This window comes from Apus apus, chromosome 4, assembly GCF_020740795.1.
Source record: "Apus apus isolate bApuApu2 chromosome 4, bApuApu2.pri.cur, whole genome shotgun sequence".
NCBI lineage: Eukaryota > Metazoa > Chordata > Aves > Apodiformes > Apodidae > Apus > Apus apus.
Genome location: NC_067285.1, coordinates 96,179,345 through 96,191,430, shown reverse-complemented (window position 1 = coordinate 96,191,430; position 12,086 = coordinate 96,179,345). Strand labels below are relative to the sequence as shown.

At 38.1% G+C, this 12,086-nt stretch overlaps 1 protein-coding gene across 1 annotated transcript; it reads left to right on the top strand.

The window, feature by feature from the left end:
* The first annotated feature begins 357 nt into the window (after positions 1-357).
* Positions 358-12,075, top strand: ZCCHC4 (zinc finger CCHC-type containing 4). Its single transcript, XM_051619081.1, has 13 exons — positions 358-466; positions 671-789; positions 2,139-2,221; positions 2,908-3,183; positions 3,670-3,750; positions 4,065-4,137; positions 6,143-6,293; positions 6,757-6,857; positions 8,035-8,156; positions 8,766-8,841; positions 9,325-9,376; positions 10,103-10,247; positions 11,850-12,075. Exons 1-13 carry the CDS (start codon positions 382-384, stop codon positions 11,965-11,967), a joined length of 1,482 nt encoding a protein of 493 aa, XP_051475041.1. The 5' UTR covers positions 358-381; the 3' UTR covers positions 11,968-12,075.
* The last annotated feature ends 11 nt before the right edge of the window (positions 12,076-12,086 follow it).

Genomic DNA, 12,086 nt, shown 5'->3' with positions numbered 1-12,086 from the left:
TAATGTAGCACGTCAGCAATTCACACGATTAACTGAAACGTTTAAGCCTTAAAGATGGAGCTCAGAAACGGGGGGTCAAAAGAAGATCGAAATCCGCACCTTGATCAACTTCCCCTGATTACTTTTATCCCGTTTACTAAAAAAGTTGAAGATGATGTACCAGCCCCGCCTCTCGAAGAAAATAAATGTCCTAATCCGAAAAAGCAGGGCCCCGGCCTCAGCTGTCCGTCCGTCCGTCCGTCCGTCCGTCCGTCCGTCCCTCGCCCAGCCCGCCCGCCGCGGGTCCCGCAGCGCTACCTGCCGGCGCTGCCGCTCCTCCCGCCGCTGGGGGCGCTGCCGCCGCTGGGGCGCGGGGCCGGGCTGCGGGCCGCAGGCGGTGCCATGGCGGCCGGCGGCGCGGGGCGGCCCGGGGCGGGCGGGCTGGCCCTGCTCGGGCTGGGGCCCGGCGCTCCCCGCTGCCCGCACGGTGAGCCAGGGCTGCTCGGGAGGGAGGAGCTGCGGCCGGGAGCTCTGACGGGGGCGGGGGGTCCCGGCTTCCCTGTTGGTTTGCGCCTTGCAGCCGCCGCTGCGCAGGCCCCGTTCCGGCGTCCGGCGCCTGCGGAGGCGGCGCGGGAACCGGCCTGTTGGGGTCCTGTGCGTAGCCGGGTTGCGACTTGGGCTTCTCCTTCAGGGCCGACTCTTCTGTTTGTGAAGGCCAGCCAAGGGAAAGAGGAGGGAAGGAGATTTTACGCTTGTTCGGCTTGCAGAGACAGGAAAGACTGCAGCTTTTTCCAGTGGGAAGATGAGAAGGTAAGGAAGCACCGCGTGATACTATGGCTCATAGTCGGGATGTCTTTCTCTGTTTAACTTAATTTTTATGTAATTATTAAACCAGTATATTTTTAAAATCTCTGGTACTTGCTGTTTTGTAAACTTTATCAAATAGCTTGTGCTTAGTGGAGCCCTTATTCCTGTCAGGAGAAGGTGTCTCCAGCACAACTTTCAAGGAAGGCTGTGTATGTTTTAACAAAACTGGCGTTTGTTACTGCATTGCCAAAACACTTAGGAAGTCAAGTTGTGAAGTTTGCCAATACTATGCAATGCTGAAAGAAATAGGATAGTTCTGATCCCAAGATGTTCTCATCTTCTGTGGTTAAGATAAAGAAAAGCTGGTGCATACTGGCAAACAGTGGGATGCAGAAAACAGTGAGATGGTGGGAATCAGTGTGACCTCTCAGTAGTCTCAGTATCCACAGCAATTTTATCTTTTTGTGAAGACTTTTGGTCACGTAATTGTAGGGTAACACAACTGGGACTGATGTGTATTCATGGAGAGCTTGCCGTTGTTTTTTGTTCATTACTTTTTGTGTTACTTTTTCTCTTTCCTATATGAGTATCTTGTGTGGTAGATGTTCTCAGCAGGTTGGCAGGATGGGATTTAATCAGGCTCATAAGCATTTAATTGCTGTGCTGGTTGCTACTGAAAAGTTATATGAAGAGAAAATGAGGTGGTTAGTCACTTGTTTCTGTAGATTTTTAATGGTATTCCTAGTGAAATTTCTTTTTTAATGTCACTTGTATCATGGGGTCTGTTGTTCTACTGAATTGTAGTATCTCCCCCTTTAAACAAATAAATTCTGTAATGTTACACCAATGTCTTGAAACTCTGTTGGCTGTGAAATCACAAAGTATGTTTTGTGGGAACAAAGCAGAAGACTCAGAGAAGACCTGTCATGCTCACACAGAAAAAAAAAAACCACCTTGGGACACATTTTGACTGTCATCAGTTGTGCAGGATCAGTTCATAGTCCTTCAGATGGAGCACAACTGCTGGCATGCATGAATGGAAAGTATATGTCTTTCTGTCTTCATCATAATCCTGTTTGGAGTTTTTTCCTGAGTTTTACATGGAGTAGAAGAATGGAATGTTTCTGTCTATTTTGTTCAGTTTAAATTCACAGCAAGAGGCTCCTGCTGTTATGCTGCATGCCTCTGTACTGCAGTCATGCTGCAACCCAGAGAGTGTGATCATTTTTTCGTGCAGAGAAACTAAAGCATGAGACCTTTGACACACCCTTTTTGCTTAATATTGAGATTTAATCTGCAATGCAGAGTGTTGCTATTTGCTTTGTGCCTTTATATATGCCTCCATTTTGCAGGTGTCAGGAACTAGGCTTGCAGCACGGGAAGAATATAATAGAAATCATCAGCCTTCGTTTACGCACAGACAGAATGTGGAAAGGTATTGCTGTGTGCATTTTCTTCAGTGAAAATCATGCTTGAGTACTCTGAATGCAGAGATCATGTTCCAGGATTCTTTGAAATATGAAAACCTGACAGGGATTTAGAAAAATCAGAACTGGTTGACTGCAACAGGAAAATACCATGAAACACCTAATTAGAGCACAGTATTTTCCACACAGGAACTGTATCTTTTGGGGGATTTTTTGTATGTGTAATTCTTCTTATGTTAGTGCTCATAACACGCTAACAACAGTTCAGTAGCAGTTACAGTTAAAAAAATTATTCCTGACTTGAATGTGCAAACATAACAGAATAAACACTGTGAAAAAAAGCAAAGGTAATACCGGAGCAAGTAACATCTGTATTTTGTGTGTAAACGTACAGGCCTGCTTGCTGGTAATGATACAGAGTCTTCACTCTGTAATCCAGTTTTTTTATGTAGTCAGTATATTTGGCCAGTGTCCTATATGCTTGCTTTCAGGGAAGGGTTTTTCAAAGTATCCTTTGAATATTTTTTTCATAAATATTACTTTATTCAAATGTAGATAGTGGAGTTTTGCAAGAGCAGCTTAAACTACATTCGTCTGCTTAAACATCTGAACCCTCACAAAATAAGAAACCTCCTTCATAGATTTTATAGAGCCTTTTTCAAAGTTCGTTCCTTAATGTCTTTTGTTTTTAAAGGTACAAGAATTTTGTTCTGTTGCCGTTATCAAAGAGGAGGTTTTGCCAGGAATGCCAGCAATTGCTATTGCCAGCTGAATGGGAAAAGCACTTGGATCACCAGTTCCTGTCTGGTATCTCCACTGCACAGTTAAAAAGTCCCAGTCAACTTCTACATCCACTGGAGAATAAAAAAACAAATGCACAGTATTTATTTACAGACAGAAGTTGCCAGTTCCTACTGGATCTAATTGTTCATTTAGGATTCAGAAGAGTGCTCTCTGTTGGAACACCCAGGTATGTCAGTGAGAACTGTTACACTTTCAGGTATTTCTGTCTCAAAACTTTTCAGCTTACTAATATTTAAATTATCAAGGATTCTCCCATAATAAGAGGCTCACTGTACTTTAACTGATTGGCATTCTCCAAACATCTAGTAAGGTCTTGCTTTGAGTGTGTAAGAATGCAAATAAGACACAGGCACACATGTATTTTAAATGTCCTGCTTTGTTTCTTACAGAAGGTATGAGTTTCTTTGCTTATGTTTGGGGTTTTTTGTCCATGGTGATCCAGTAGGCTCCACTGACTTTTCATTTTTTTAAGACTAACGTATTTTTATTACTCTGAATATTAGCCAAATGGAATTGTCTAAATTCAGATTACTCCATTTTCTCTATCTGTTTGGTTTTAGGTTTAGTAAAGTACCAGGCTTTCTTGTCTTGCAAGATAATTTCTGAAGCCAGTGACTGTGTGTTAAATTTCTTTGCTCCAATTATACTTCAGGCTTCATGAAATGATCCAGTCTAAAGCATCACAAGAAGATGATTTCAGGGTTAGAAGCCTTCTCCTAGATATTGATTTCAGGTAGGTTTTGATAAACGTTTATCTGTCTGAAGAATATGTACAAAGATTTGTGGTTTTACTGCTTTAAAATATTAATTGGTGGTTGTTTTCCCTTTTGTGTCTCCACATCTCTGTTCCTGCACACATACACAAATGACATCAAATTTATGAAAAAAGTAATTATACTTAATAATTCCCAGTATTGGTATGTGGTGTCAGTAATGAGAACTCAAAGATGTCATTTTTCTTAAGGCCTTGTTTTCACTGTAAATGCCCCTTAGGGCAGGCAATAAGTTATTTGTATTTTTCTACTACTATTAAAACTTGTTTTACAGGTATTCACAGTTTTACACAGAGGATGAATTCTGCCACTACAACATGTTTAATCATTATTTTTTTGGTGGAGAGGTAAGGCAAAGTCTTTCTCAAGCACTTTGTAAAGAAATACATGTTGTTGATGCAGAATTTCGTAAGAAAGTTGTGGCTAGTCTAATAGAAAACAACTATCAAGAGATTAACATGGTCAACTACTGGAAATCAAAGAATAATAGTGCCTCTTCAGTAATTATCTCCCACTTGATTCAAATATAAAGTCGACTATTAAGTTTATGCTAACTAATGTTGCTTACACACTGAACTGCTGCTTTTATTAAAACAACAGTTTGGTGTGAGTTATTGCCTTATGTAAGTAATCATTAGCCCTGTTCTTGTGTTGCTACAGAAGAATGAATTGGTTTATTCCCAGCCTTTACCAGCCAAGTTGATGCTGTGGGGCTTGTTCACTGGTACTTGAGTTGGGAGGGAAAAGGATGTTCTTCTGCTTTATTTCAGGCAGGCAAGGTCAACAGGTTAATCTTGTTGTCATAAAATGAAGTTGAATTAGTGTCACAGTTTAAAAAAATGCTAAATGTCTTGTTTCTTTTAAAATGTCACATTAATTGCTTTAATTTGAGTTAATTAGGAAACCTGCAGCTCCAGTAGGACACTTACTGTAACTTCGTGCAGAGAATCACAGTGTAATTCAATTCCAAACATTAATTTAAGTGTTTTGTCCCAGTACTATAATCACTCTCTGCTCTTCCTCTGCCATTGTTAATAAGCCACCATTGATTTCTGTAAACATGTTTTTTGCAGTACCTTTCACAACATATATATAATTTTCAGGTTTTTTCCATTCTAAAGCCTAGTTTTGAGTGGGATCTTGAAAATAAAAAGAATTGTCTAGAATGAAATGGGAGGCTTGTCTGAAAGCCTTACCTTTGAATTTTTTTAAGCCATTACTGTATTCAAGTTTTGTATTTTTCAATTAAGAGACTCTTAATTTGCATTAAAAACACTGTATTGTCCTTTTCAAGGTGCAAAAAGGTGACACCTGTAGTAACGCTGTATTGCAGTGTATTCAAGGACTGACTTGCAGCACTTTTGAATGCATATCAGTGTTAAAAATCTGGTTTTGGAATGCAATAAAATCTAAATAATAGATGAGAGAATACTGCAAGACAGCAGTATGTATTTTTTTTACATTTCCTTGAATAATAAAGTACAGATTGGATTGCTAAAATTTGAACACAATCATAGAGTCATTTGGGTTGGAATGGACCTTAAAGGTCATCTAGTTCCAACCCCCCTGCATGGGCAGGGACACCTCCCACTAGATCAGGTTGCTCAAAGCCCCATCCAACCTGGCCATGAACACTTCCAGGGAGGAGGGCATTCACAACCTCCCTGGGCAACCTGTTCCAGTGTCTCACCACTCTTACACTGCAGAATTTCTTCCTAATGTCTAACCTAAATCTCCCCTCTTCCAGCTTAAAACCATTATCCCTTATCCTATCACTGCCTGCTCTGGTGAAAAGCCCCTCCCCAGCTTTCCTGTAGCCCCTTCAGGTACTGGAAGGCTGCTATAAGGTCTCCCCGGAGCCTTCTCTTCTCCAGCCCGAACTCTCTCAGCCTGTCTTTGTAGGAGAGGTGCTCTACAATGTATTTTTATAACCAGTATGTCTGGAATCAGTTTTCAGTGGAGTGTTTTTTTCCCTTGACTTTGATAATGCTTTACAGAAATAAACTAAGGGGCATGAATAAAAAGTATTCTGAGCCTGAGCTTTGCTTCCTTGCTAGGAATAAAATTTTTTTCCTAAGTTAAATTTAATACCCTTGGGAAGTAGACTATCTTAGGAAGCTTGAACTGCATTACATTACATTATCTGTAACTGAACAGGATACTGCTTTTCAGTGCTTCGAATCTACTTCTGCTTTTTTTAAATGCTACACAAGGGGAGATTCACCTCCACAAGAGGAAATAACTTCCATCTTCAAAGTTGAAATATGTAAAATAATTATTTTATTGCTGAAGACAGTATTTTTGCAGTTCTTGGATCTGTGTTTCTCAGAATTAATCCCTTGTTTCTTACAGGCTGCACAGGAAACATGTAGGAAATTCTTGCATGAAGACAATAGTGAAAGAGTCATTATGGTAACTGATCCCCCATTTGGAGGTTTAGTGGAAGCACTGGCTTCTAGTTTTAAAAAACTGATGGCAATGTGGGAGGAGACAGGAAAGGAAGGTATGTGTTAGAATCAGGTGGGTTAAGCTATAACTTCACTGTAAGGAAAAGTACCTGTTCAAAAGTCTTTGATTCTTGCTACTCAGGTAAATGTGAACACATTCATGTTATAATTTATAAAGATTAACTATGTTATGTCTAATTTACTCTGCTGATACTCTTAGTTTAGTAATACACAATTCTGTGAGTACTTCTTGATTTTTTTTTTTACAAATCTACTTTGTAACTAAATGGACTTTAAAGGTAGAGAAGAATAAGCTATTAAACCAGTATGATTTCTTACCAACCTAGGCAGCTTCACATACATAAAATAGGATGAAGCTTGCTGTCAAAAGGAACAAGTTCTTAGGCATAACATGATGTACATACATGTGTTTATGTATTCAGAACATTTACTGTTGATTTTTCACAGTTCATGTACCTTGTTTTTCTTCAATGTGCATCTAAACCTTTTTATTACTAGGTCATAACAACCAAGAGATGCCCGTGTTCTGGATATTTCCATACTTCTTTGAGTCTCGTATTCTTGAATTTTTCCCAAGCTTCAGTATGATGGATTACCAGGTATGACTGAACACCGTGAATCTGCTAAATTTCAGTCGTGTGTAATGTGGACATAAATATGAATGAAAGCAGGTACAGTGGTAGCACTTGTCTATAAGTGGGCCACCTTCCTGAACTTTAATTTTGACTGCATTAGAGGTACTGCTTATCATATGAACCCCAGATTTGGTATGTGTCTTAGTCATACCTTTTTATAACTTTATCACACTCCTGCAGTTTATTATGTACCTTTAACTGTTATCTCTCCATCACCTAATTTTTTCTGCCAGGTTTTCAGTATGACAGAATTTGCAGTAATTTTGACAGGTGCAGATTGCAGAGGGGAGAGGTAACTTGAAGAAGAGTGTTTCATTTTTTCCAGATGTTGAAATGTCAGTAGCTTGGTGGGTAATGCTCAGCCCTGGTAAAAATAAAAATAATTAAGGCTTTTCATCTCCAAAACTGTTGGCACTAGAGTAGAATTACAACAATAGAAATATATGAAATTATGTAATAAATTATCAGGGATAGAGCAGTAATCTGGCATCAGCTTCTCCAGTATTGTATCCATTCTGTAAGTTGCTTAATAATGAGGACATCAGTGACTTTGAGACCAGTCATGGGTCTGCATAATGTTTGATATAGGTGTTCCAAACAACATATTTGTGTTTTGTAGAATGGAAGTTTGTGGAAGAAAACTGGAAGCTTGTGCTAGGCTGGACTCTGCATTCCTGCTAGATGAGAATTTTTGTGACAAGTCTCTGAAGGGAGTGGTGGAATAAGCATTGCTAATTGGATTTGCAACTTTGTAATTATTCTGAGATAGGTTAAGATGCTCATCAACTCTTGCACTGCCAGCTAGACCGAACAGTAGAGTTTTGTTTCTTTTAATGGGTTGTTCTTTTGTAAAACAAGTAGTTGCCACATTATCTCAGATATCCATGCAAAAGATCAAAAAGGGCTAAGTCAGATAGGATTCTTGTAGTGTTGAGAATTTAGTTTCTTGAGTTTAGCCTGATACTTGGGTTGCACAAATGTAAAAAAGAAATGAGACAAAATACTAGCTATAGAATTTGTAACGTAATTCGGAGTTAGAGTCTTATATATGGCACATATAAAGATAATTATGATGTAAGTAGTTCTGTCTGTGCTTAGCATTCAGTTTAACACTCTCTTTTTTGTGGTTTTATTTTTCTAGGTAGACTATGATAATCATGCACTTTATAAACATGGCAAGACAGGTCGTAGACAGTCCCCTGTCCGTATCTTCACAAACCTCACCCCAAGTATGATTGTACTTCCTGTAGAAGAGGGCTATAGGTAAGATCTGTTAATACCAAAGTGACTGAAAGAATGTGCTTGTTCTTAATTCAGGTATAAAGTCTCTAAAGGACTTGGGGATGGTGCTGTTCAGTATTGTCAGGCTTAACTTTTGGATCCCGGGCTCAAGAGCGCATTTCTCTGTCTCATTCTAAGGTTGCATGTTCTATATATGATGCAGGAGAACGAGGTCCCTAAAAAGAAGTTTACATTTTTCAGTGTGGAATGATGAGATTCCTCAGTCCATGGGAAATGTTTTATATGGCTACGAGAGTCAGAGATTTACAGCAGTCCTTGATAATCAGCTTGGTTGAAACAGTAGTTAATAAAATGAACACTAAGCGAAGCACCAGTGACAAAGGAATGCATTTGGTGTGATTTCCTGATGATAGTGTTGCTAATTGGAATTACCTGAATCTTCCTTTTGGATGTACTGTGTCTAACTGATTATGAGGCTCTGGGCCTAAGTGGTGATTTTATGCATCAAACCCATCATCTTTAATTTATCAAAGTGATTTTGCAATCCTTGTATTTATTGTTGAACTTGTAAGAAAATAATTTATATTGCTTCTTGAGCAAGTAGTGAACCCATACTTTTTTTTTTTCCAGATTTTGTGCTGTATGTCAGCGATACGTTAGTTCCAGTAACCAGCACTGTGAGATCTGCGATTCATGTACATCAAAAGTAAGTATTGTGACTTTTTCTGGACAGAAGTTTTAGCAGTAGTCAAATAACTTGCATAATTTTTGCTCTGGTAAAATCGTGTTTGATATGGATTTCCTTGGGAAACCCCAGACAATTCAGTTTTGTAGATTCATTATTAACTTCACAGGACATAACTCATAACCCACGGGGAATGAATTTCTGTTTCCTTGATTCCTTTGCATTGGAAATAGGACAAGAAAAGTTTGCTTCTTGACACTTACCCCATATCTTATTAATCAGTGGTTTGTTGACACATTTTTTATTATTCTTGCCAGCTTCAGAATGCAGCCATTTTGCTGCTGTTGTCATGGATTCTTAGGACTGTTGTTTTTAATGTATAGTCCTTCCTACAGAGGATCAGTTTCTCTAAACAGCGGGGACCACACATCAGTAGTTCAGTTTTAAGATAGAATCAGTGTTTTTTTAAAACAAACAAACAATGCATTTATTCATCTTTTGTAGGATGGTAGACAATGGAAACATTGTGTTCTTTGCAAAAAGTGTGTAAAACCATGTGAGTACATAAAAAAATACTTTTCTAAATAATAGTACATTTACTGTTTAAGCTATGGTCTAAGGAAACTGAGAAGACAAACGAGAAAATATTCTGTAAAAGAAATAAAAAGTAATAATTCTAAATACGTAAAGGGAAAAAATCTCACTTTCTTGAGTTGCCATTCAATAGTCTGGTATATTTGCACTGTGTGGAATTTTGATAATTCTTGTCAAGGACTACTAAATCCCTCTTACATTTGTTATAGGAAAACTTAAATGTTTTGATTTTTCATATGTTTCCTGATTTTGTTAGCTTCTTCATTAGAATTTTATAAATACAAAGGCAATTAATTAAATGTTTGTGAGGACGTGATCAAGTTAGGTTTCATACATAAATGCAGTTGTATTTATAGCTGTGTTTAAGTAGCTGAAGCAATCATTTTTGTTACTGATAGAGAAATTGCAATATGAAGGTCCATTTTAACATCTGGACTATTTTTCATGTGAAGAGTGCATACAGGATAATAGTTTTAATGGTAAAATAATTAGTTAAACTGAAATAGTTACACAGAATGTCTAATGAAGAAGTACCTGGCTGCAGTATGAGATGTGGTAAGGGACAAGAAATCTCTGTAAAAATAAAGCAAAACTAAAAACTGGTAATACAGCCTATATTTAAAGCTTAATTTCAGAATGATCGTTCTAAACCTTTTCAAGTTCATAAGTCATATTGCTTATTTTGCAGCTTGGTTTCACTGCAACAGTTGCAACTGCTGTGCTCTTCAAAACCACACTTGTGGGAAGGCTGATGCTGGCTGCTTTGTCTGTGGCAGGGCAGGTCACAAACGCAGCACCTGTCCCAGTCTCTCCCGCACCAGAACAGCTTGCCAGTAAGTGTAATATTTCATTAATGTAATAAAAGATAGCACTAAGATGGGATTAGATTTTATTTCATGGAGATTGTTTAGAAATAGATGATTTTTGAGTTAGCGTGCTGATGTCGGCTTTCACTGTTGTCCACTTGGGGATGCTGGATTGCCAAGTGTATAAAGTTGGTGCATACAACAGAGAACAAGCAGGTGACTTACTCTTGCTCCCAGTCCCTTCACTGTGGCTTTTCTTTCAAAATGGATTAATGTGTATCCCAAACGTGGTGAATGGTGCATGGGCTAGCTCTGTCAAGAAGATTAGAAATTAATACCCTTCAGATTCCTCTTGAAAGGACAGAGAGGAGAGTCACTGCACTGTTTTTATTGCCTCCTGTGACTTATTTTGTTGTGGTATCTTTTTTCCTTCTGGTATTTCTGGTGCTCTGTGTAGTATGGTCTAAATCTCCACCATGTAAGATCTGGATTAGTGAGACTCATATTAAGTTAAGTACTTTTATTCTGCCATGATTGTGCTTCTCTAACATATATAAGCACATACCTTGTATGTGTCAGAAGACCAAAAAAAAGTGTGATTGAACTAACTGAAAAGCAGAAAGGGGATTTGCTAAGAGATGATCCAGTAGGTTGGCTCAGTCTTTCCAGTTCAGGATAGTTGGCCCACACTTCTGTAACTTCCTCTCCAGAGTGCCTGGTTTTGTTTGTGACTCTTGAGTGTCTGTAGCAGTGGAAAGGCAAATCTTCCCTCCCAGAAGATGTACCTCTGTTGCATAGCGAGATTCAGATAGTTCACTTCAGATTCAGATAGTATCAAGAGATTCATCAGATGTCTGTTGTGCCTACACTACAGGTGTATTGCTTCATGTCCTGCTGTGATGCTAGTATGGACTATTAGAGCTAAGTGGTAGCAGTATTTCATTTTACATGTCTCTCTTTAAAAATTTCCCCTTCAATGTTTTTTTCTTTGCTTAAAAAATTAAGAAATATAATAAATTAATGAAACCTCATCAGTTTCTTCTTTCAAGTATGTATTGTGCTGGAATGGTTTAGCCCTTTCAGGCCATCAGTTATTTCTTTTGCTGATTTATTGCAGAAGATAATTTAGGTTTCTTTTTCTGATACAAACATCTGTATGAATTACTAGTTATTCATTTTTTTGTGTTATGAAATACATCTTTTGTCAGAGACAGAAAATAATGTACTTGCTAGTTATATTTAGGTTTTGTATTATTTGCAGGAGTGTTCATAGTATTAAACTTTATGTACTTTTCTTCTAAGCCTTTCTATTACATATTTATGCTTTATATATGAAGCACTAAAGTCTGTGCTTTTTTGTACTTGGTGAGTGGCATTTATAAACTTCTCTACATCCGTTTGAAAGTAAATGCTGAATAAGTACATAAATGAAAAATAATTAATGGCAATAAAGTGGATAAACAGTTTTAAGAAGATGAAAACGTTGTAAGGTGGTATGTTATTTTTACTTTTTGTGACAGAACTTCTGAGTTCGTATACTCACATGGACAGATTATTTAAAATACCGGTAAATGTAGAAGTACATTCTCCATTTTATTCTAATCTGTATGTTCCTTTTTTGCTTTACAGAGCAGACAAAAAGCAAAGGCACAAAACTGTAAAGAGGGTAAGGAAGAGCATCTGTAAAAGACCAGCTATGAAGCGTGTCGTCTGTCCAGAGAGAAAGAATAAGAAAAAAAAAAAGTGACTTTGCTTGCCGATACATAGTTCTTAGTGTATTTTGTGGCCAGCCCTTGATTCCATTTTCTAAAAATACTAATGTTAACATCCAAAATAAAACATAATTGAATTAAAAGTGTCAGGTAT